General features: G+C 37.5%; 2 protein-coding genes across 12 annotated transcripts in view; one reads left to right on the forward strand and one right to left on the reverse strand.

Annotated features, from left to right (window-relative positions):
* BLNK (B cell linker) overlaps nucleotides 1–25,763 on the reverse strand; it is a 90,523-nt gene that overhangs the window by 61,845 nt on the left and 2,915 nt on the right. For 4 of the 5 annotated variants that reach the window (XM_039708810.1, XM_039708809.1, XM_039708811.1 and 1 more), the window contains exons 2-3: nucleotides 23,876–23,938; nucleotides 506–552 (exon numbers count right to left, since the gene is read on the reverse strand). In XM_039708810.1, the coding sequence (XP_039564744.1) occupies nucleotides 506–552; nucleotides 23,876–23,938 (110 nt within the window). Of the gene's footprint in view, nucleotides 1–505; nucleotides 553–9,260; nucleotides 9,309–23,875; nucleotides 23,939–25,763 lie in introns of those variants that run through there. The other variant, XM_039708812.1, reaches the window with a different exon arrangement.
* Nucleotides 2,244–25,763, forward strand: part of DNTT (DNA nucleotidylexotransferase) — a 129,513-nt gene continuing 105,993 nt past the window's right edge. For 3 of the 7 annotated variants that reach the window (XM_039708818.1, XM_039708825.1, XM_039708824.1), the window contains exon 1: nucleotides 21,393–21,512. The gene's annotated coding sequence lies outside the window, so the exon portion shown is untranslated. Of the gene's footprint in view, nucleotides 2,283–21,392; nucleotides 21,513–23,813; nucleotides 23,944–25,763 lie in introns of those variants that run through there. The other 4 variants (XM_039708822.1, XM_039708819.1, XM_039708821.1 and 1 more) reach the window with 4 other exon arrangements.

Consider the following 25,763-nt stretch of genomic DNA (forward strand, 5'->3'; position numbering starts at 1 on the left):
TTTGATTTGTCACAAGTTATATGAAGGCATTTCTCAACTGTTATATCTATATTTGCTTATTCAGTACTTTATTTAAATTCTATTTAAAATACTTTCAACATAGCACTTTGTTAAACTGATCAATTAAATTAATATCTCAGTAGCAGATGAACCAATTCTGAAAATCTGACCTCAAATACAATACAAGCAAAGTGCCTTTCTGTTATGGAATAAGTTGATCTTGTACTTTTACTAATATTATGGTTGTCCCTTTCTGCTCTGAGGAAGAATAATATCCAGCATCTGGTGCAGAAGAGACTTTCCTGTCAGCTGATCTGAACCACAGCTCTTGTAAACATTCCAGGATCCTAATCCTGAGGAAGTCCCACCCCTGTCAATTAATGTTAAAGTTCACGTGAGCAGGAGGTTTCAATTCTCATTTTTCCTGATTTATTAACAGAGCAACTGTCAGAGTAGAAGTGTATTAGTCATTCAATGGGGAAATGGAAAATAATGAGACACTTACGGCTGGTGCATTGCTTTGAATCTGCTCAGCTCATATTTTGATGCATTCTGAAAAGAGAGAAAACACATTTCATAGTTTAAATGAAGATCATTTTAATCAAGAGCAATTCAAGAAGTGAAATACATGATATTTTAAAGAGTGAAGGAAGGAAAGACCTGAAAAAACAGTTTTTAGTTTTGTAGCTGCATGCTTGTCTCATCTTGGTTAATGCTTAACTTTTTGTTATTAGCCTGTTGTAACATTTCTAGAAAGCTGGTAGCACAGACTACATTGCTAAACTGGAATTTTACCAGGCATGTGGCAGATTAAATTAGGCTGGTTAATGAATCATTCAAGAAGTGATAAGCAAGCCATTTAATATAGTCTCTTCATCACAGAATTTCTTTGTATTTTTTTCACTCAAATCAGCAGATTAGTATAACAGTGGCTGAGTGGAAGATACTTTAACTGGCTGGAATATTATTAACCTCATGTTTGCTCCGTTCTTGTTCTAAAGTTCTGCATGACTTCTCAACCCATGAAAAGCTGGTGATGAAAAAGAAGTAGAATTTGTAGTGTGCTACCTTGGCACATAAAGTGCCTATTGTGGTGCTGAACTAACTAATGCAGGTACTAGAAAGAGTTTCCCCAAATGATTTCAATAGTTTGTGTAGTTCAACAGTTTCATCTCAATGCAAACAAGGAGTTCATGCAGTATTTTAGATGTTCAAGCTAGTGCAAGCTTGCAGGCAAACCTCTCAAGTCAGAGTTTTAAGTTAGTCTAAATAAAACATTTTTTTATCAATGGGGTTTTTTTAAGTGCAAAATTTCCAGTACAGTCTCTGGATTGTACTAAGACCAAGGGTGGGATTGTGTGTTTTCAGTCCACAAACCTTCGAATGCTAAAATGCCCCTTTTCAGCATAGATTTCAGCAGAGGATAGGTCAGGCTGAAAACATGTCCGTTTAGTAGATGCAATTCTAACCCTCCATCTGTTTTTGTGTTGGGAAGAGCAAATTAACTTGTGTATTTCTTGACACTTCCTAGGTGTATCTATAGTGGATATGAAATCTCTGAAATAGATACTTTCCAGTGAACACAGTGATACTGAGTTCACTGTAGTATGTATGACTGATGTTTGCCCAGATCAGTTTTTTTCTGAGTAGTGTCCCAGCCATCAGTCCCAAAACAAACTATTTTGCCTTTTCTCTCACCATCTCATCAGCATGATAGATGGGTTACTGTGGTATGACTGATGTTTGCCCAGATCTGTTTTTTCTGAATAGTGTCCCAGCCATCAGTCCCAAAACAAACTATTTTGCCTTTTCTCTCACCATCTCATCAGCATGATAGATGGGTTTGTATCAGGCATACAAGTGGAGACACTAATAAGTGTATGGGAGAAAATCAAGTGGAGGACATGCACGTTCTCAGAGAAAACATATTTCCTCAGTCTGTATTTCAATGCCACTGAATCTCTGCATTTCTTTGACATATTTGTTGTGAAAATATGGCATTTCAGACTGTAGAGAAGCCCCTACATTTAATACTTAGCCTGTAATTAAACTGTAACAAAAAGCAGCTGCATATCTGGGTATGGTAATTAGCAGATGATCCAGCAGATCTAGAAATCACAAATTCCTGACGAAATTTAAAACTGCATTGAACTGTGTGATTGCCATACCGGCCCATCTGGGCTCATTTGGCTTCATCAGCTGTAGTGGTGACTCACCCAATTGCCTCTGCATATCAATGACCAGCAGCAGTAGGGCCATTTCCTCACCTCCTCTTGCACTTTGTAAGTAAGAAAAGAAGGCAGCTATGCTTTTTGTTGCAAGGGTTTGATTCTTGTTCATTCCCTTTTCTTTGCAAAATAGAGTATTTAAACCTTTACTTGTTCGTATAAAGATTGCCAGGGTATAATGGCTTGGTGATTTCAGAGAAATATCTTGTATGACTTTCAGTCCTTCCAAGATGCTGTTTGCTGCAATGTGCTGCCTAAGCACAGCTGCCTTCCCACGCAGGCAAGTGCTGTGTGTATGGTCATATCAGGCACTTTTTAAACTTGCAATGGAGCTTGGTAGAGAAGGAAGCAATGGATCTAAGCGATTCCTTTATTGGGGAATGTTTTATTGAGAGAGTTTTAACCTATTTCTCCTCCCCGGGACAATCTTCAATGAGGGGATCAAGCTATGTGTCTCACTGAAGTTTGAGATGATTGATATCTATGGGTCCAGCTGAAAGCATTTTTTATTCTTCTTCAGTAAAATGCATGATTGATTGAAACGAAGAGCTGCTGCTGCACTTTAGCAGCAGAATTCTGGTCCTAGGAAAGAGTACAAAAATATCTTGCAAACCTCAACACTTTTGAAATTACATGGTAACTTCTGTAGGAAGATGACTAATGCTTCCAGGTTTTAATTAACCATTGCTTCTGTTGTTGCTTATGATATACATTGTTAGTGATTCATATTGGCATGAATGGAATAAGTTGCAAATGAGTATGTGAGATAAAGAAGAAGTTAAAGTAGTTTCTTTCCTGGAGGGATTTGAGTTGCCAAATATACAATGAGGAAATAAAAGGGACAGATTGTTCTTAAGGTTTTTTTTTGTTGTTGTTGGTTTTTTGTTTGTTTGTTTGGTTTTTTGTGTGTGTGTGGTTTATTGTTTTGTATGTTTGTTTTGATTTTTATGTCTACAGTTTTATATTAGTGCACAATTTAGAAAGCCTATAAAAAAATCTGTGCTCTTCTAGCCTGCTGTTGATTTCCTCATTTCTATTGGCTGCTTCATTCAACCAACATCAACTTTCTTGCTAACTCAGTTCAATAGCTCAGAGTAACCAAAATTCCTGGCTTGCAGATCAAGCCAACCAGCTTTGTTCTGCAGATAGCATCCTAGAGCAAGAAAAATGCTGTAGTAGTGCAAGTGTCTGAGGTGTGTCTTTGCACCTTTACTTGCAGAAGCATGTCTTGGCCCTGAGCCCGTCCTGCTGTAGCTGCCTGCCACCATGGGTGCTGACAAAGGAGATGCCTTGCAGCTAAAGCAGAGAGCAGGCATGATCTGTACAGTCTGCAGCTGTGGGTGCACAAATGGGTTTTATGAATTTTCAGCTGGAGAATTTTAGACTGACTTATGCCCATGGACTGTGCAGGGCATGCAGAGCAGTTTGGCATGTGTGAGGTGCTCTGTTTCTGTGCAGGGAGCAGTGTGGATGTGGGTGGCTCACTTGCTGTGGCTGGGTGGGATTTAGGGAGTTTTGCAGTCCTGGGGATGCCTGGTAGGTGGATAAGGGATGGTGAGTGCGTGGTAGGAAGGCAAAGGGGATGGGGCAGAATGTTGCAACCCAATATGTAGAATATATAACACCCTTGTCTGCCCCAGGCATGGCACTCTCTAAGTCATGAACATTGCTGTCGGCAGCTGTGGCACTGGATGCGTTTTGGATTCCATGTCTGCCTTGGAGATTTTTTGACGTACTTTTACATTGCTGAGATTGTGCAAAGAGATGATTTCAATGGAGTTGTTGCCTAAAAAAAGTTTTCAGGTGTCTTTGGAGAAGGTTGTTGATAGGGTTGATTACATGATACAGTGTTTTCAACTCTGTTTTGAAGTTCATTTCAGTATATCTTTCCCCTTCCTTGCTTTCCATCCCTTTCTGTTAGGCAAGCACTTGTATGAGATGGTTATGGCTGCAGGTGCAAAGAATACCTTGAGCAATCCAGGTGAGCTGTGAAGGATCAGTAGGAGCTTGAAAATCAGATTTTGATGTCAATGAGGGTGAGGGGTTCTTTTGACATTATGATAAACAAACATAGTGTGTTGCTAGCCAAACTGTCAATATCTGGGCAGTACAGCTTAATGTAAGGTGACAGTTTTGTCATTGCTTTATAAAAATTCAGAGCTACATTCTGTAACTTCGCCAGTTCTGAGCATGGACAGCTTTGGAGATGTTTGTTGCTTTTGGTGGCATATACATATATTTGAATATAATAATGTATGATGAATTTGACTTCCTCCCAATTTTCTTCAATGATTTTTCTTTGGGGAAGAATGTAAAGACAGATTTACTTGACAAAAAGCAATTCCATTTTTTTATAAAGTAAATGCATAATATAGAAGCTCTGTATTTAGTATGACCAAGTTGATGTTAAAACTAGCTAATGAAAACTGTTCTTAAGAAAAACACCTGTAAAGAGCCCTTGTAGGAGATTAGGAGGAATGTACAGCTACATTTTTGACTCTTGAGAGACAGAGATTTGAAGTATAATGAAATCTATCTGCATTTAGGCAGTCAATATAAGTAAAAATCAAAAAAGTCATTAAATTGTAATAAGCCATATTGATATCTCTTATTAACTGGCATGGCAGCCTATCTGTAATTACTTTGGCATGTCTTAGTAAAAAAATCTAATGGCATTTCTTAGTAGAAGTGTTTTTATGGAATATAACAATATCTCTGGGGAATAAAAGTAAGATTTCAGTGCTGGCCTCTAGAGACACAACCTGAGATATAGACTTGTGTCAGTGATATCTGGCAAAAACTGCCAGTGTCTCAGACTGAGTAAATAATGGAATAAAAGCATAGTGGATTTTTTTTTTCAATAAAGGAGAGCTATGGCCCAAGGGGCTGGGGAAGAAGTGAAGAGAAGGTAAATAAAATGTGAGATATTTCAAATTAATGGTTAGTTCAGAAAGAGTGATGTAATAGAGAGCTGTTTCTATCGTGAATGGAGAATTACTATTTGAATGGGAATTGGCCATTTTTGAGTGTGTAAAACTGACATCTAGTGGTAGCAATAGAACTTTGTGTGCAAAGTGGCTTTACAGTGAGACCAGTTTGCAGAGCAGATTAACAGATTGTAACTATATTACATACTAAAATTGCAGTTCTCTGTACTTTAGCTGGATGTTACAGAGCATTTCAAACTAAATCTGGCTTCTTTTAGTAATATCTCACTTGTATAATGCCAGGTTGTGGGTCATCTTTCTGCGTGCATGGCCTCACGCTAGAGAACTGATGAACAGTTTCATTAGAGGAGAAAAGGCTGAAAGGAACATGAGGACTAAAAAAAAGGTGAGGGAAAGAGTTAGAGAACTTCAGGGTCAATTGGGAAACTGTTTGGCAGATGCCAATCTTAGACCTCCTGTGAATGAGCAGGAGAAGCCTGGCCTCAGAGCTGTGATGTGTTTCTCAGGTGTGGCATTACTTCTGAGTGTAAGCTCCTCTGGGAGAGGGAGCAGGACTTTATGGTCAAAACTGAGATCTCACCTGAATTCAGGCAAGATATGTGGGCTCTGAATTGATAAAGCGTATAAACATACGCCTAAATAATCCCCATCTTTATTTGCTGAATCATGGCTATTATATTAATTTCTAATTGACATTTTTGTTCAAAGGGCATTCTTTTCTCTTTTGTCTAGCTTATATGTTTAGTGTCTTTGAAGAAAAAATCCCATGCTAAAACTCTGCATGCCAGCCCCACTGAGACTTTAATTTATCTTTGCTTCCAGTGCCATTATATACATAATGTATAAATTACTACTAATAAGCAAAGATATGCAAAAATGAAGTATCAATTATTTTAAAAAATATTTTTTAAAACATGGCTTAGGGGCACCATACTGTCAGTCAAATGGTGCAATTTAAAATGAACATGGAAAAATAGAAAAACATAATTCAAAGCTATCTTCCAGATTATAAAATGAAAGAGATCAGCATTAGAAGACTGGGTGAAGGCAAAGACAAATCTGAAGGAAGAAGGAAAGGAAGTGTGCTTCAGTGAAAGTGTAATTAGAAGTGGGAGGAAAAAAATAATAAATTATTTTTTCTGGGTTAGCAGTTTGTGGCAAGAATTGTCAAACTATATTGATTTATTTCTGGTTGTAAGTGTTTATTTTACAGTTTTCTCATTTCATAATAACTGTTACAAATATTTCAGAGATAAAAAAATGTTGGTAGCATAATTCTAATTCAGTGTGTGTTTGTGCAGTTGTGCAGTTTCAAGGCTGGGGTGAATCATATGCTGCCTCTACATTCCATTTCTGTTACTTTCAAAACATGGTGAATCATATTTGTTGAACACAAATGTTGACATTCTGCAATGAGACTTGAGTCACAGTTATAGAAATGGTGTAAGAAACAGCAGCTGTCATTTCAGATAGGCAAGCCTGCTGCTTTAGTGGGAAAGCAGAGCTAAGCAGCAATCCTGTTTGCTGCAGAGCTCCTCTCTAAGGATGAGATTGGTTGTTAACACTTGTGCCAGCCAGAGCTGGGAGATGCAATCTTGTCTGTCCTGAACCTGGTAATCCACTGCAGCTGCTTAAGAGCTCTAATAAGCTTTTGACCTTTTGGGTCTGAGTGGGAGCTGTTGCAATGACATGAGAATAACTGCAAAGTCACTCTGACTTTGTCTGCACTCCCTGGGGCTGCTTCTTACCTCTTGGACACTGATGCCTTTCCTAAGTTGTGGAAGCATGCTAGTAGCACCAGAATTGTTAATATACGTGAGATCTCTAAAATTTCAGAGCAGCTGCCTCTGTGTTTGGCTTATATAAACCTTGCATAGTATAAATGGAATTGTGTTGCTGGCAGTGGTGGTAGCAAGGGAATATATTCAGGATGTGCTTGTTGTAAATAGGATTGCTGAACTTGGGTTTCTTGGTCTGCTGTGGATTTGTCATCCCTCATGGAATGCTGCTGGTTTTATGTCCTCGGGCATGCTTTTAGTTAAAAAATTGCCAATCTAATATTGCGTTACTAAGAGCTGTGTTCAACTTGTAATGGGAGTTTGAGATCTAGATGTTTCCCTTACTGGAAGGAACAGTAGAGTACTCTACATTCTTTAGGGCAGCTGGAATTACTTTATTATGTTGATGGAGAACTGTCTGTAGTATTGCTGCTCTAACACTTCAAATTAAAACCAAGGGGAATTATTTGGTGAAGTGTAATATGCATTGAGCTGTATGGCTCTGAGGATTCTGTACATTTTTTTAGCTGTTGAGATGCTAGAAACCTGTTTTTTCCTCAACTGAAAGATGTTTTCTTTCGATAAAGAAAACCCTCAGTGAACCCCTGTGGTTTGCATTGTTCTGCTACTATTGCAATAGTACCATCTTGCATTAAGAGCTCAGTGAAACCTCAAACTAGTTGACCCTTTATTCTTATATGTGTTATGAGTGGCTTCACCTGTGATTTGTTTATGACCTAGTGTTTCTAACCTATTGTATACCCCAGGAGCTGTTTGCTCAGACTTGACTGTCCAAGACTTTTTGAACCCGTTTTACTCAATCTTAGGTGTGCAATGAATGGTCTTCTCCTTGAAAGTTGGCTGCAGAAATAGCCTTGTTCTAAGACAGACAGTAAGGTTTGATTTGCAATATAAATCTGTTTATATGGTGCATACAATGGGAAAGGTCATGTTATCTTTCCTAGAAGATGATGTCCCCATTAGTCTTAGGCTGACCTGATGGAGAGATGAGAGGTTTCCAAGGTTCTTTCAAAAATTATGCTATCTTTCTCACTGACAGTGTGATGTTCTGTGGGCCAAGCTCTGTCTGTATTTGCATGTCCTTACTGAAAGGACATTTACTGGAACACAGAAAATAAAACCACTTCCCAAATCTTTGCAGTAATGCACTAATATATGCTTAAGCAAATGGAGTTTTAGAGTTTGAAAGGAGAAGGAAGTTAGCACATATAGAAATAGCTGTGACCACCAGAAATTTAGCCTCAGCAAAAAAAGCAGCAGAGCCTCTGCTGAAGTAGGCAGCAAGATTAGGAAGTCTAATTTTTTTTATGAGAAAAGAGAATTCAAAAGGGCCAGCTGAAATTCTTCTAGTAGAACCATTTATTTCTAAAAATGCTTCATCAATTAAAACAAGTTGTTTTTCAGGGTTTCTTTTACTTCATTGATGATTAAGACTCTAAAAAAATTGGTAAAGTTGAATAAATTAATATTCATGTTTTTTCAATATAAGGTAAAAGACCCAAATGACACATGTGAGTTATTACTGCCTTAGTGGTTCCAAAGCACTTTACTTTTATGCGAAGTTTGCAACTATTCCTTCTGAATCAGAGCAAAGGGAAATACTGAAGTGTCAAAAGTTACATTTTTGTCCACATCTAAGAATTAAGGCCTGGAAAATATTTCTAGTCTGTAGTCAAAATGCCAGTCACCTGAGAACAGCCCATGCTGCAAGAATGTCCTCAGTACAGGGAGTCCTGCTGGAAGCAGACCTGGTGCTTTAAGAACTGACTTTTCCTCAGGACTCAGCCCAAGGTGAGTGCAGGAAGCTGTTGACCCAGTTTAATGGTGACATAGAGCAGAATTGACACTGTCAGCTTCTGTTAATAACCTTGCCTTTGTCAGGGCTGAACCAGGTCTGAGGCCAGCTGCTGCTTCCAGCTACCCGAGTGCTGTTTCAGTAACTGCATGCAGGTGATTTCAGTCAAGTTGTGCCCTTCTGTGTCTGGCTTGTACTGTGGAAACAAAGACTGTCCCTTGGCTGGGTGGTTATGCACAATTTCTGTCTAGTTCATCTTTCCTGTTGAAACAATCTGGTTTTGCTATTTGGTGTTTCCTTAAGTGAGCAGACATCTCTGCAGGTATGACAAGATCCCTTCAGTTCATCTAACTTGCTTACTAAGGGGATGGAAGGAGACAAGAGCTAAAATGGTTGTGGTGGTGGTGTTTTCAGTGTTTGAATATTGAGTCAGTAGGAAGAGTAATGTCAGTAAACAAAGGCTGAGGCAGTGCAAGATGCTCTGACATACAAAACTCAGTTTTCTGTGTGCTGACTGTTTCCATCCTGTTCTCATGAGAGACACTGAAAATGACAATGGGAAATAGCCTATCAGGAATCAATTCTCAGGTCACTGGCAGCTGAGACTGTCAAGGACTCTACTTTCTTAGGGAAAGTTAAGTCATAATCTTAGTTAACTGCTGCTGTGCAAGCCAAGTAACTAAATACAGTGCTCCCCAGGTGTGTCAGGCTGTGGGAGCAGTGGGATCAGTCTTGGAGAATCCTAGGAAGTGGGTGACACTGGACCTTTAGCTCTCCCCTGCTGGCCAGGGGCCTGGGAACTGTGCAGATCTGTTCCCTGCTGACACTGCCTGCAGAATCTGCTTTCCTCCATCTAGACAAAAACAATTACAAGATGTGCTGGAAAACAGCTGAGACCAAAAAAGCTGTAGAGAAGGAGTATGAGAATCATTTTACCTCTCAGAGCAAATACTATGGCAGAAGCTGTCAGCAAGTTAAGCTGTAACAGCAGTCTTAAAAGCAAAACCTCTATATTCTTGAAAGATTAAGAAAGAACATCTGCATAATTATAAGCACATTACATTTCATCAAGGGAACTAGAAGTAGCAAATCTTAATTATAAGGAAAAATGCTCTTACTGAATCAGGAATCCAAATGTGGCTTAGTGCATGCCTGTCTGCCCTAAACACTTTGATGGCTGGCTGCCTTCTCTTTGGAAATAAACCACCTCATAAGCTCCTTGAGCATCTACATTGAAGAAACAATTTCAAATGCCCACACAGAAATGTGCGGAGCTATTTGTCTTGGAAAGTATTCCTGGATTGTGGAACAGATTTGCTGTACCTCCTTTGAGGTAGCGCTTGAGTTCCACTGTTTAGATTTTAATAATTGCAATGGTTATAGCTGTCCTGTATGTACTCTTTAATTCACATAATCATGAGTATATAATGTATTTATATCTGTAGGCATCTTGAAAATGAGAACCTGATTTGCTTGTTTCACATTACCTCAGCCACAGCAAGCAACATTATTAATAGTAAGTAATCACTGTGTCCAACAGCAAGATCATGACTGCTGCATTTCAATGTCTGAAGTAACTTTGTGAAAAGGTAGACCTTAAGGTGCTGGCTGGCAGTCATTGCAAGCAGGACAGAACACCACAAAAGTGTGATAATTTAGGCAGGCAGCAGAGGTATCAAGATTGGGCACAATTAAGACCTGTTACTGTGGAGCACTCATGCCGGGTCTAAGTTGCTGCATGAACTCAGCCTTCACAACTGTTATGTGTGGAAAAGACTCTGCCAACTGTGCATGCAATATGTGGCCCTGGCTCAAACAGGAGAAACTACTTCTGCCCCTGGAGAAAAACAACTACACATGCTTGTGTCTGTAAATATCTTCATTCAAAGTATGAACAAAATCCGTGTTGGGTCACAGCAGAGAGTCTGGATGAGGACTTCTAAGGTAGGAGAGGTATAGCACAGAGTAGTCACCTCTCTCCTGGTCTGTGATAGAGAACAGGCTGCTGCTTAGTGGTTTATGGCCAGGACAGCTCCAGATTTAGAGATCCACATCCTGAAGGGGAAAAGCCAAAGGCTAGTACAGTATTATTCAGTGTGTACCTGTGACACAAAGAGCTTTGTAAACTTTCTCTGTAAGCACTCAGCTACAAAGTGTTTAAGGGTATATGATTTAAACATCTGCTTTATTTTTCTCAGTTTGGAAATTTGAAGCCTTTAGTTAGTTAGTTTAGTTAGTTAGCCTTTAGTCTCCCTCATACCCCAATATCCCGTCTTTCTGGGATGCCAATAAATTTGTTAGTGTGTTTAAATGGTTTAATTAAAGCATTTTCTAGTTTAAATCAAGCAACAATGTCTTCTGTCAGTGCAACCTATCTGGTGCTAATGATGCTTCTGGATGATAGATGTTGTGGGGGTAGCTATCAAGGCAGAGAGTAACTTAATTTGAGAGGTTTGATTTCCTTTTACTTTAGCTGTCAAGACCTGAACAGTTAGTGTCAGTTAGAAAGAAACAAAGGAAAAGGTGCTTTGAAAGTTTTTCACCTCCTTTGTTTTTGCATGGAAATTTAACAGTACAGTGACTTGTTTGTCAAGTGACTTATATCTAATAGATGTTAGACTGTTAGATAATTTCAATAGGAAAAAGGAGATCTAGTTTTGGATACAGGACTCAACATATTAGGTGAAACTTTTGGTGTTCCTGTGCATATTTATATTGCTTTACAGACTAGCAGTATATTTGTGTTTTTTATACTTCTGTATTGCTGCTTAGTCTTTACACACAACATTTATTTATTTGGATTTCATGCTGGATCTGCATATTTAATCAAGGTCCTGGGGTACCCAGCATGTGCATATTTCCCTTCCCTTTCAGCATGATGAATCTTCATAAATGTAAATATCAATCTTTATTTCTTTGACACTTCACAGTAGCCAGTGAAGTCTGTCTACATCTAAAGTTCTCAAACCTTCAAAGTATTCAGATTTTATAATCTTGCTTCTAGTAGATTCAGCATTGATTTTATAGCATTAGATACTGTTCAGGAATGCATGTGGAACAGAGTTCCTTTTGGCCCATTCTTGAAGTGACTCATGTTAATTGAGAGCAAGGAGATTAGTGTGAGTTATTAAAATGATGCCAAATGTCATTGAAGTGACTCTTCCACTATATATAAATATACATGAATCTCTTTAGAAAAAACTTTTTCTACCGATTTTTGAAATTTAAATTACAGTAGTTAGCAAGCATGGCTCTTGAAGTGAAATATATTTAAAGTGTCTAAAAATAAATATTTTTGGTTCAAAGCTTTATAAGTCAATGACCCAACATGTTGTTGACAGCCAAGATTAAATGCTTACAAGAAACTCCAAATTTCCACTGACATACAGACACTCTTTCCTTTCCTGGCAGTTCATAAAACAACGCTTGAGTTTCAGGATGCTACCATTGCACCATTTTGGAGCAGTATGTCTTTAAATCTATTGCCAAGTTTGTGCAGAGTTCAGAGTGTAGGGAGAAAGGAAAAGCAGCATGTTTTCTTTGAGAAAGGTTGCACTTTGAAAGCTACTGGAAGTTTTGGAATGTTAAAAGACAAACCAGCTGAGATACATTAACTGACAAAGAGCAAGAGAAGAGGTCAAAACTGTGCATGCAAATGTCCTTTCACATCCTAGTAATTTCTGAAGATTCACACGGCTTCCAAAATAAGCTCATTCCAGGAAAACAATACCCATATTTTTGAACAGTCCTAATATTAGCCTGTCCTGTGAAATTTATGCTGGGATGAATGTGACCAACATGTTAACTTCAAATTACTCTCCTAACCCCAGTTTCCTTGTGTGTGAGAGTGTTTGTTTTTTTTTTAGGAAAAAGTCACTGTTGGTTAATTTTGTCTCTCCCTTTCTCACCCTCAAACCATTGACTAATACTGAAATTTAGCTTAGAGTGAATATTTCCACTTTTTACGTTTAAATGCTTTAATCAAGGTTTTGAAGAATTTTATTGTGCAGAGTGACTATCATGTAGTGTTGTTTACATGCAGAAGCAAACTAGGAATTGTATGAACACTGAGCACCAATATAAAAAATACATATGCTGCTCTCTAAATGATTTGATGATTTGTGAAAGTCAAGAGGCAATAATGGATGATCATATTACATAACAGCCATCCTTACAATTGGGCATATATACACTTGTAAAACAGAAAAGAACAAAGAGAGAGAACATTTGAATTTTGATATGCTAATTATCAATTTCTGGCAAATTGTTTGTCTGTTAGAAGTTAATCCCCCACTGTGTTAAAAGGTTTGTAATGAGTTCAATATCAATGTGAATCCAGTTATTTTTTAATTGACCACAAGCAAAATAAAAACTTTTTTGGATAAAACTGGGCAACTTTGATTACTTAAGTTTCTTCATAGTTCAAAAAATACTCAGTACTGTTTTTTAGCATGCATTTCCACATTCATTCTAGTGATTAAAGCTGCTAGCCGTGACCATTACTTCAATTATAGGTTCCAACTACTTGTAGCCATTTCTGGTGCAATAAAAGTAGAAAATGAGAAAAATTAAATTCCCTAATAATGTAAGATGATGATGAAATGGATGGGTGTTATCGCTAAATCTGTATTTTATATTCACTTATTTTTTTTGGAGATGGGGGAAGCAGAGATTTTAAACTTCAGACGTGCAGACTTAGAAAACAAAATCAATTAAGGAACTTGTCCATATAAATTAAAGAAATAACCCATAGTGGTGCATACCTTCTACATAAACCTAAACAGAAATATTGTATTTTTAGTCCAGAAAAATAAAACATTGAGTAATAAAAATATATTTTATTTACTTAGTACTTTCTAATGCTTTTTACATGTGACTGTAATTACCCTGCATAGTATGACCAGATGTTTTCTAGAACACTTAAATAAGGAAAAACAAAATATATTTTTCCTTCTTTTGCATTATCTGCCAAGTGACCCTGGCATTTCCCACTGTAATATGTTTGTAAAATGACTACAGATTCCCGTGTGTGAGAGAGGGAATCTGCAGCTCATTCAGATGTGTGTGAGGTGCACACGGTCAGGAGCTGGATGTTGGAAGAGTTGTTGACCTGACTGATAGCCAGGCTTTTGCGGAGTGTCAGTGAATCTGGGTACTGTTTAACATGACAAAAGTGGTTCTATTTGGCTTTAGCTCATTAAAATTCACAAGTTGAGGTTACTTCAAGCTGAAGCTCAACAAAGGCAAAATCATATCCAAGAAACTCTTGATGTTGCAACCGTACTTCATGTTATGTTGTGGAAGTTCAGCTATTGTTTGCCAATGTGAAGTGATACCAGTTTTATCTGTGCTGACCAAATGGATATTTATCACATTTGGAACAAATGTGGTGGTTTGTGTTGTGATGAAAACCATAGCACAACATAAAAAAACTCCTATGACCTAATTGTTGAGTTCCTCAGTTTATGTATTTCTGAATTTATTCATGAGCACAGTAACAAAAGTCCTTCAAGACCCAACAGAAAATGTAGCTCTACACTGTAAAGTTCAAGAATACTTAATTGGACAGGGAAAAGGAAGAAACGATAACACCATAAATAATGCATGGTACAGTTCTAAAAAACACTGAAATTTTGTCAGTAGAGGAATTTCTGTTTGGAAAGTGTATATATGACCAAATAAACCCCAGGCTTTGGGGAGGATACTATTACAGAATTTATTTGCCCTTTTTTCCTGCTCTCTCTTCAAAATTCGGTGGTGTGTTTGTACAGATGCATTTCAGATACTCTGATGTAACCTGAATCAAAAACATTCAGGTAAGAGTGAGGTTTTGAGGTTGGTTTGTTTGTTTGTTCCAGTGAAGAGTCTCTGTCACTTACAGTGTAATGGTGGTGCATACAGACATTTCTCTAATCTGCTTTTTACATACTATGGGGCCCAGACTATATAAAACACAAATGAAATGTTGCATTTTCCCATTCACAGGAAACTAGGGGTTAAGGGCAAACGTCAGCATTTGCCTTGAGTAGTTCTGAGTGGGTAAAATAGGTCATCAGCTATAAATAGATAACATATGTTTGCAGTCTAATGCCTGTATATTTTTTTAACCAAAAAATTGTATGACTTGTTCAATTCATTTGTATCTCATCCTACATTCAGATGGTTAAGCACCCTGCCTACTCATATTATGCTGATTAGATGTTCTAGATGTCTAATGGGACATTTAAGTAAGTTTGATAGAAAATCAAGTTTTTACTCTATCAGGGTCATACCATGAGAAATGAACCCCATGGCATTTGTAAGGATTTAATAATTCTCTGTCTTATGCTTTTCAAGGGCTCTGTTGCAATGAATGCAGATAATAACACCTTTTAAAAGTGTAAATTGCATTCAAGTATCAGGGGACAAAATAGTTTAACTGTTAAGGGAAAAAACCCAGCTACACAGGAATATTGGAAGAAATAAATAGAAAAGCAAAGAAACAAAATAAAAATCTTCTCTAGCAAGTTGAAAGAATATTAATAAACAATTTAAAATATATTTTGTAGGAATTTTGTGCCTAACTGCTTATTAGTGTGGAGTCAAATGCTGCAGGTAATAGTGCCTAGAAAAAATCAAATACCTTACAAATAGAAGCTGTGTTTCTGCATTCACACTAATGTGAATTTTGAATAGAATTTACTCTTCAGTATTCCAGGGGCCTAAAATACATGAAATGATTGAAATTCTTATTCTTCTAAGCACTGGTTTTGTAGGACCTCTGGGAATTCTAAATTCTTTCCAACATGCCTCTTCCTGAGCACCAGTGTGTGATGTGGTTTCCCAGCAGTCCAACCCAAACTCCAAGCCAGATTCCCTAATGGTAAGGTCTGTGCTTATGCATGAAATTGGCATTGAGGAAAACTCATGAAAGATCTCTGCAATTGCATTTGTGTGTGTTTTGGTTTTATTTTTTATTGTGGGCAAATTCCATGCATTTTTACATATGGAAAGATTGATAAATATTTAATAGTGTCTTTTGAGCCATTCTAGGAGTGGCTGGACACTTTTGCTCTTAGCAGTATGCTGAAAACTGACAGATTGTGCAAGACCTGCTGATCATTTTAAATTAAATACAATATTACATTGAAATTCAGAAGTCACTACATTAGTAGCAACCTATAGGCTTGGTGTTCCTGTTGTGTTTGCTTTTTTTCCCCCTTCCCCATATCATCATGCTTATTCAGAGCCGATGTCAGCCTGCAAAAAACCCAGGATGGCTTCATTTTACTAAGGGAAAATCCCTGGCCCTTGGTAACTTCCTCAATGCTTCTAGTTTCTCTAACTTTGTATTGGAGACTTCATGAACTTTCATTTTAGGTGCCTTAAGCTTTTCAATACAGCCATAGTAGCCCAGTCAGCATTAGCAAAATGTGTTCAGGTTATTGTGGGTTATATCTAAATCTTAGGCTACAAGGGTGTCTAAGTGAAAATCTACGAGCAGAACTGTCCTGGCATAATCATCCTCACATCAATCCCTCAAATAAAATGTTAATATTAGAGGCTTTTCCAGGTTCCCTCTGTTTGTTATGGAAACTTAGACTAAAGTCAGCTGTACATAATGCAATCCTGTTCTTACATAGAAGGCTGATTAATTTCTCCCTTTCTGAACTCGGTAGAAACAGACAACTTTTAAAACTTCAGACTCTCTTCAGCTCATTCCCAAGGAGTCCCTTCTCCCTACTATATTGTGTGGCTCTCACAGGGTTTTCTTGTTTTCCATGGAATTGTACATGAGTTCACCTTTCCAAACCAGCAGAGCCCTTTCTTGGAAAAACTCCTCTACAATATCAATTTTTAACTTTGTTCATACTTTCTCATGAGAATTGCTAATATTCAGCTGGCTTTAGTCTTCACTGCAGAGAAGTGTATTTTGCCAGAAGCCTTTGGAAATATCTCTCAGGTTAAGAGCACTACGGTGCCCCTCTCCACCCACCCCTTTAAGGATGAAATAAATAATAGAGAATGAGGAATTTTTTAGCTCTGTATTGGAAACAGATAATGTGAAAGCAGAAGGACTAAATTCTGATTAGGCATGCTAGAAGATTTCTGAAATGGTTAGCAGCTGGTATTTAACAATGGGGGAGTGATTATAGCTTCTGGTTCAATTTTTAAATGTTACTAATGATTTTGGACATTGGTATTGTGAAGCAACTTGCATGCATTGTAAAAGTCTCCTGATCTTTCATGAAGGAAAAAGTACAAAAGCAACCAAAATGAAGATCCTTCTAACCACAAACTCTCAAAACAAGGGGTGCACTTTTTTAACTAGGATACTTGAACAAAACAGAAATAGGAGGAAATAAAAAATTACAAAGCTCAAGGCTATGTGGAGCTTTCCTGTTTTTCAGTGAAGGGCTTACAAAGTCCACATTGGAAACTATGACACGGTGGCTTAATTTCCACAACTTCTCACATTCTTTTTCATGTTCCCTGAACTTGAAAGGTACACAAAACTTAACATTTAAAATTATCATCAAACTTTAAGAACAAAGAATTCTGTGTCAAAAGACATTCCTTTAATCCATATTTAATGTAATTATGACTATCATGACATTTAAAATTCAATTGAATTGTTGTGTGCTGGAGCTTAAAGACTGGAAAGCAGACAAGCACTTTGCATCCTTTGCAACTACTGCATAACAAACAAAAAAAATGTGTACAAATAATTTCTGGCAGCAGCATTGGAATATCAATAGAAATACTCTTCTGCCACAGAAAAAAAATTAAGGATTTTTTACTGCAGGATTCCATTTCTGGGTTATGACATTAGACAATTTTATTAAGTTGCTTTTGAGATATTTGAAAATACTTGGCAGGAAAATAACTCAAAATGATTGGATAAAATTCAGTTTCTAAGCTAACTATCATGGGAATCCAGTGATAATGATGTTTGACTTTGTATCTCAGTCTAATGATTTCTTTTGAGTGTTTTATTTGCTCATATACATATACGTTTAACTAATAAATTGATAGCTAAAATTACGTGTTCTTGTGTGCCAAGAATGATGTGTATTTTCACAGTGCCCTAGATTTCAGAAATTATATCTATGTTCAGTAATCCAGCTTCATATTTCTTTTGCCCTTTTTTTTTGAGAATAAGGATAAATATGGAAATTTTGCTTTTACTTTACAGTTGTCTTATGCTTTGATGATGCATGAATGTGTAGTACCCTTGTACCTTACGACCTGTTTGAAAGCGATTGATAAGCAGCAGAGGTGTTTAGCTGTAAAATATTTCTTTTAGCCCATGACTCTTTAGGGTGGCTCTTTGCTTCTAGTTACATAAGTTAAACAACATTTGTCTTCTTTCTAAGACTTGTTCTTACGATTTTCTTCTTGAAATGACTCTGAGTAACTGATTCTGCTTTCAGAAACAGTTTCCTATTTGGTTAGAAACAGGAAGAAACAGAACCAAAGCCTTCTGGACTTGGCAGCTGCTGCTGTTCAGGGGACCCAGGGAGCTGTTCTCACCTGGCCCTTTGCTCTGCCCCCCACTGCATCTCTGCAAGAGCTGCTCGGGGGCAAAGCTTGCACTACTCTACTCTTTGTTATGTTTTCTGCCTTCTCTTTTAATGCTTTGCATCTGTCTCCCTGGAGAAGGAACTATTTTCAGTTTCTTCCTGCCCTGAAAACTTTCATTTTAAAGAGCTTTATTTTAACTGCCTTTTCAAAGCCTGTGAAGTACTTGCTAAAGGGATAGGTGCTAAGATCACTTCTCTTTGCACAAAAGAGACCCAGCTCTTAGGGTGCCCAGCTCCTACTACTATCCACTCTTCATTGAGAAAGTGAGCACAGCCTGTAGAAATACCTGGAAATTAAGGTCTTTCTGAAAAAAAACCCTTTTGATATCAAAGCCACTTCTGCTGCCTCTGACAAGGAAACCTTTATATCTGTGAAAAATGGAAATGAGGCAAGCCTGAAGGAGTGTAAATCCATGAGGAATGTCAGTAGGAGAAATTTCAAGCCATGACCAATAGAACCTAATTAAGGAGCAAAGGGAAGGAGGCCCTGGCTAAAAGAGGAGCAGAAACAAAGCACTAGGTTTTGGAAGGCACTTAAGGCAAGGAGGTTTAAAGGAGAGTGGGTGAAGAGGGGCTCAGTCGCTGTGAAATGCAAAGGCGGAGGGTGGCAGATGGTAGATAAATAGAAAACAACATCAGAAGAACAAAAATTGTGTAAAAACGCAACTAAATTAATGTAGTTACACAACCTAATTTTGTTTTGTAGCTGAAGATGTGTATTTTTGTAACATCAGTTTTCTGTGGTGAGCAATCCCTTTTTTGCCATGGTAACCTTGTGTGCTTGCCAAAGGCAGGACAAACAATGCCTACATCACTTCTACTTCCAAAACAATTGGGTATGCCAAAACGTTAATATTAAAATTTTGTGTCACTGCAAAAAGCTTATTTTATTGCTTTCTGAGATATGCAGTGTATTATTGAACCTTGGATGCGCACTTGGGGCATTAAGGTGTCAACAGCCAGCCCATGGGTGGGACTCAACAGTACCTGCACCTGGGACCATGCTTCTCTGACCTTACCTAAGCTTTCCATCCTTGCTTGACACCCAGGGAAAACACTACAAGACTCTTTTGGCTCTTTCCCAGAAGAATTAGCTTATAAGAATGTACTTAGTAAGTCTTTAATTTCTTTTGTTTATATAGGACCTGGAAAAGAAATTTTCCCCCTCTCTGGAAATTCAAGGCATTCATGGTCTTAATTTTATTTGTAAAACTAAGTATACAGTGGTGGAAGTCAGATCAATCTGAACAGAACCTGATGCTAGTTATCTTTTTAACAAGCAGGTATCCAAGCCACCTAAACCAATTTTCATGTCTTTCCATCTATTCCCATATACTATGCTGTGAAAATATCACTCCCATCATTGGGAAATAGTCTTTTAGGTGAAACTGGGGAAGGTGGGAGGTTTCAAATAGCAGCAGAAGAGCTCTAGGTGTGGTGTGTTTGGTTGTTGTAGTTGCTGTTGAAAGCAGATGTGGCTCCTGTGCTTTCCTGTCTGCTGCTTCTGCATTGCAGGGATGGGAGGGAGCACCCAAGTGAGACCAGGGTTGCTTTTTCCGGACAAGAGCTGCTTTTTCTCAGTAGCAATGCTGACAGAAATGGATGTCAAAGGACAGGCTCGGTGAGTTGAACCTGACAAGCTCTGGCAGTGTTATGCACTGGCAGGGAGTCAGGAATCTCCCACAGGAAGACACAGGTTCCATTTTAAAAATATTATTCAAAAATCCCCAACAGAGTATTTGTGGATAACATGGCGCTGGTTTTCTCCAGGGCATTCCTATTCCAGCCATGCAATTCAAAACACATTTTGAAAGAGCAAGACAGAGGAGAAATACATGAAAGTGGTTTAGAATCAATGCCTGACCATTTTTGCTATGTTTATATTTCTTTTAGTAAATTTCTATATACAAATCTAATAAGAAAGTCTCCTATTTTCGGTTCTGAAGTTCAAGTAAAACTTCCCTGTTTTTATATCTTTTTCAATCTGTCACTGGGAATTCAAAGCAGAATTTAAAAAAAAACATCAAACAAGCAACCTACACTTAGAGGGAACTGAAAAGCCAGGAGCACAGTGTAGCAAGTTCAGACATTAAAAAGCAACAGAGAATATAATATGCTCTGTGCAATGCAGCTGTGGCTTAATGCTGATTTGCACATTAGGACTAGATTAGCATCACTCAGATGTGACCTGCATATTGAGCAACTATCACAAGTATGGTACTATTGATGAAAAATGAAACTGCATGGTACACTTCAGATCTAATATACCAACCTTTTGTGTTTTTAGATTCTACAGAAGTGTAAAAGAAGACCTATTACTTCTAAATTTTTATGAAATGCATGTAATTTAGTTTCCTATAAAAGTTCACTTGGATGCTCAGTATGTTTATAAACCAGAATATGATATTACCATAAAAATGATTGGTTTTTAGCCACTCAAAGGCAAAAAATATTCAAAGAAATGACCATATAAATGTTGATTATTTCAATTCTGAAGGCAGTAAAATCAATTTAAGGTGTTGTGGCCAACTTACCACAGATTTTGTGGCTATAATGCCTGCATGACTCTGAACACTTTAAAGTTCAAAAAGACCTTACTATTGATAAATGTCTGATTCACTTTCAAATAAAATGCAGTTTGCATTTGACATGAAAGATTTTGTGCAGGATGGCTCCCTAAGTCATTTTGTGTTGGTTCAGTGGCAAGCTTTAGGATAATTACCTTCTGCAGCATTTTCCCAACATTTGACAACATTCCTCTTTGGAAAAATTAAAAAGATGAGTGCCCTCACTGGAAAAACAGGAAATAAAGGCACATCTGGTGGGTTGGTGTTTATATCTTTGATAAAAGTGCAGTGTGCTGGCTGCAGATCTTTCTTTCCAGGAAAGCTTCCCTCCAGTGCTGCCCAGAAGCAGGCTGGCACTACCTCTGGGTTTTGGCATATCTCACTGGCACAAATGCCCTGTACCACGTGTGCTTAGGGGCCAGTGCCAGAGCAGGGGTTTGGGGCAGGCTGGAGGAGTCACACTGTGAGAAGAAGGGCTTGGCTGGGAATTGTGAAGGCTGGGATTGGTTGGTGTTGGGGTGGCTCCCCTTGGGGTGCCCTCTCTGCCTTCACAGGCACTCAGATGTGTCTTCTGCAGCTGGGATGGAAGACAATCCTTCAGCTGATGCAAAGGTAAAACAGCAACTTGGGCATCTCTGAACATGCAGTGGGGGAAGCTCACTGTGTTCTCATGTCAGATACCACAGTGTTGCTTTCTTCTTTATCTGCCAGGCTAAAAGGAATTTTCACTTTTCTGGTGATTCCTAACAGATCTCATAGCAAAACTAGATCTCTATCTAAATATTCATCTAACTTTTGCTAGACACAAACACTGCACATGTGAGATCTCCATGTGTGCACAGGGTCTCTGTGCACACACAGCAGCAAACTTGTATTTGCTTTTTAAAAATTATTATGCAAATAATAATTTGACAGTGACAAGTATACCTGTCACGTCTATTTACAGGCTTGTTCAAGTGTTTTGTTTTAAGGGTTTTTGGCTTAGTTTTTTTTGGTTCATTGCTGTGTAGTGATAGATGGTCAGATTTTCTCTAGTGATTCTAAGCTCAATGTGTAAAGGTGATATTGAGCTTCTGTTTAGACTTTGCAGACAGGACTAGAAGGAGATCATATTCATCTTATATGATTATATAATCATATGAAGGATAAACTGAAGTGCAAACCCTCAGGGTCTTGCAAAAGACAGTTAACAGGCACATAACAGCTTCAGGATTTTTTGGGATTTTTGAATTCTGAACATCTCTACACAGAACAGTAGACGCAGTTAGGGAATCATGCTATATATAATGTAGAAAAACTCAGATTTTCTGAATGGAAATGTCCAACATATGGTTACTCTATTGTATAATGCTAAGGTAGCTCTAGTAAGGCTGTGCTTTCTAAAACACACCTTGTAGCAGATAAGGAACATTTAATTTCTGGCATAGTACCAATTTCTTGTATATTGGGCTAGGAGCTTGGAATAAAAAACTTGGCTGTTGATTTAATTACTTTTAAGTTGATATATGTGTTAGCTTGTACATAGGAGAACAGCATATTACAATTACTCAAATAAGGCTGTTAATGATAGAAAAAGATAGCTATTTGAATTTTTTTAGTATAGTCATAATTAATGCTGTTTCAAGCATGCAGATTTATCATGTTGACAATGCTACTGAACAATTCAATTAAAGAATATGTGAAATTTGTAGGAAAGTTTCTACCAGTGTGTGACACCTGTTTCAATTTTTTTATAATGACAAAAAAAAAATATATGTTGCTCATTGTGTCACACGTATAATGCCATGTTTTCTGCAGTGCAAAATAACCTTTAAAGGTATTTTGACGATACTACATAGTTTGGAGAATATACTAGCAAATGCTTTTGGTTTTAATCATACAGTTCTATCATAGACTGTCACCAAAGGTCATCTATTGTTCTCCTTGCTTTTTTCACTTGTGTTTTGAATATGTTACCACTAACATCTGAAATTACTTCTCAGTCCACTGCTACTCTACAGCTTTATTTGCAGAGCCACAGGAAGCTACCACATCCACCCTTAGCTTTAACTTCATTGCCTCTCATCCCGTGATGGAGAGTGCAGCACCTTTAGGGATCCTGTTTGTAATGGATGAAGGGGACAGGCATCAGAGTGTACTTGACAGCTTTGTCAGCCCGACTACATTGGTGTGAGCTGTTGGTAAAACCAGCTTTACTCTGTGGCCATGGAGCACCTGCAGTCTCATGAATCATGTTGCAGCACTGAAACTCTTGTTAGAATAAACAGCAGGTAAAACTCCTGATGCACCCAGGAAACAGTTTTGTTGAGCAATGAATTGCCAGGCAAGCATATTATCTCTGCAGTGCATAAATGCACCATAACAATAATTTTACCTTTAAAATATATTTTAAGGAACTTTTACTGCAGTAGCTACACAAATGGTATTATTGATAGAGGAATTGCTGCAGTTCAAGGAGTTCCTTTAGACTCCTCTTCTAATTAGTTGCAATCAATTAAACATGCTAATCAAAAAAATTCTATGAGGTCAGGAAAGGGCATTATCAGATTTTTCAGACATTGTTTCTTTAAACTTTTACTATAAAATTTATGTACAATTCTGTGCTGGTAAATGTTCTTAATCATGCAATATTATGAAAAAGCTTTTACATAAATGATGGCTTTAAAATATCTACATTGTTAAAAAGCCCCACCACCTCCTCATATTTCATGAGCTGTCCCCTGCCACACCTGTGTGCTGGGCTGGTCATATCTGCCCTTTCTCTGGAACAGGGGAAGGCTGACTAGGATTTCTTTTGTGTAGGGGGATTCCTCGAGTCAGAGGTGTAAATCAACCCACTAAAATGCAAAATTAAAGCAATTGATGAAGTTTGTATAAAGAAGGAAACATTCCACATTATTTCCTGGCACTGTAAGGAGTGCAATCCTCAAGCTGAAATACATCTGAGTGAGAGCTCTTATGGAATATTTGCTTACCAAGAAATGAGATCCATTCATGCACAGTTTTTCTACAACCGCAGCAGATTCCGGCATTCCAAACTGAGGTGAGAAAAAAAGACAAGATTATTACAATAGTGTGAAACTTGGCATTTGTAAACAAACTTATTAATATTTCCATGCTCAAATACTCAGGGTTGTGGAAATTGTTATACTACTTGACAAGGATAATTAGAAAAAGAATACTGAGTATCTGTAATGCTTAGGCAGTGACTTTCACATATGAGATAAGACACAGTGTTGCCTCTTTCTTAGAAGAAACATTACAGGGGATAAGGGCTAATGAAATTGTTAATGGAGTAGACAAGAAAAAATTTCGAAGCAGCAAATGTCATATAAGTGGAGCAAGGAGCCCATCAGAAATACTCTGGATTGCTGTGGGATAAGAAGCCAGAATTAGAAACAGGTTAAAAGGTAACCTGAGGCAAAAGTTCAACAGTAGCCGTGTCACCATCCCACGTGGCTGTTTACCAACCTTGTTTTGCTCTGCTTGACTCTGGCAGCTTCTTTTTGGGCTGTGTCTTGTACTTACCATGATGATGGATATTGCTGGAAAGAATTCAGGTTCAGAAACAGGATTTTTTTCTGTAACTTGGTTATGGTAATTGTGTTTTTTAACAAAGTTGATGTTGATTATAAATTAAAATTAAAACAGAATGTCCAGAAATATTACATCTTGAAATAGAACTAACTCCTGAATAGTAGTTTGGAAAAAAACCTGACACATCATATTTCCTATTAAAAAGTGGAAAAGAATTGGTCAGGGCTGAAGATGTCCGAAAAATCTCATAGTGTGTTAGATGGTTTAGTGTGGCTTTTAAAAGAAATTAACTACTATGCATGAAAAGTGGCAAGAAAATTTAGGAATCAAACAGGAACTCCTGTGGGAAGACTTTATAGCATTATTATTTGTCTTGAAAAAGATTGTATGCTCCTTTAGCTGAAGAGGATGAGAAACCTTAATGGCCAGGAATTCTTACTGTTGGTGTAAAGATGGTACTGGAAAAGATTGGTGCTCTTACAGATAGAGTTCAAATAAACACAAGAAAAAAAAGTCCTATATACAAAATTACTTAGAGTAACTTGCAGAAAAACAAACAAAAGATATAAAATGAGATTATGCATCCAATTGCAGGAATGGCCTTTAGAAGTTACAGGTAGAACTCTAAAACCTGAGTAATAGTATTCAGCAAGTTAAAAGGAAAAATGTGATTTAAAAAGGCCGTATCATGGAGGATATATTTTATACATCTGAGAGGAGATCAGTAAGATACTAAAAGATGTTTGAAATGAGCTTGGAATACTTTGTGCAATTGAGGTTATTTTAGATATACTAGAAAGGACCTTGTAGAACAAAGAAATATGCAAGCCAACAAAGGAATGACTCAAACCTCCCCCAAAAGTTCAAGTACATTAAACTTAAACAACATCTAGCAACTACTGAGTGTATATATGCAGTGAGAAGAAAACATGACCAGTAGATTCTTATTGACATGCTGTAAATTTAGAAGCTATATTCCAATATAAAACTAGACATACTTTTTCTGAAATTATTATTTTTTCCCAGCAGGAAATAAATTCAGGCATGAAATACCTTTTCCCTTGTAAGCAATATTCCTGTGAGAAAATATTTTTTGTATGGTTTGTAATGCTGGAGGTCTTAGCGTCTACCATGAATTAGATTTCTATAGAAAACAGGAGAGTACCAAAAACCTCATATTAATAAATGATGATGAAACTATTTTTAGCACTTTTAAATATTTGTGCTAGATGTAGGATATCTGGTTTTCAAGAATAAGTCCAGTAAGTGTTTCTGCTAGCTGAATGTAGACTGAACTCTCTAAAGTCTTACATACAGATTCAGTAC

Source organism: Passer montanus, unplaced genomic scaffold (assembly GCF_014805655.1).
Source record: "Passer montanus isolate IOZ18808 unplaced genomic scaffold, ASM1480565v1 scaffold21, whole genome shotgun sequence".
Lineage (NCBI taxonomy): Eukaryota > Metazoa > Chordata > Aves > Passeriformes > Passeridae > Passer > Passer montanus.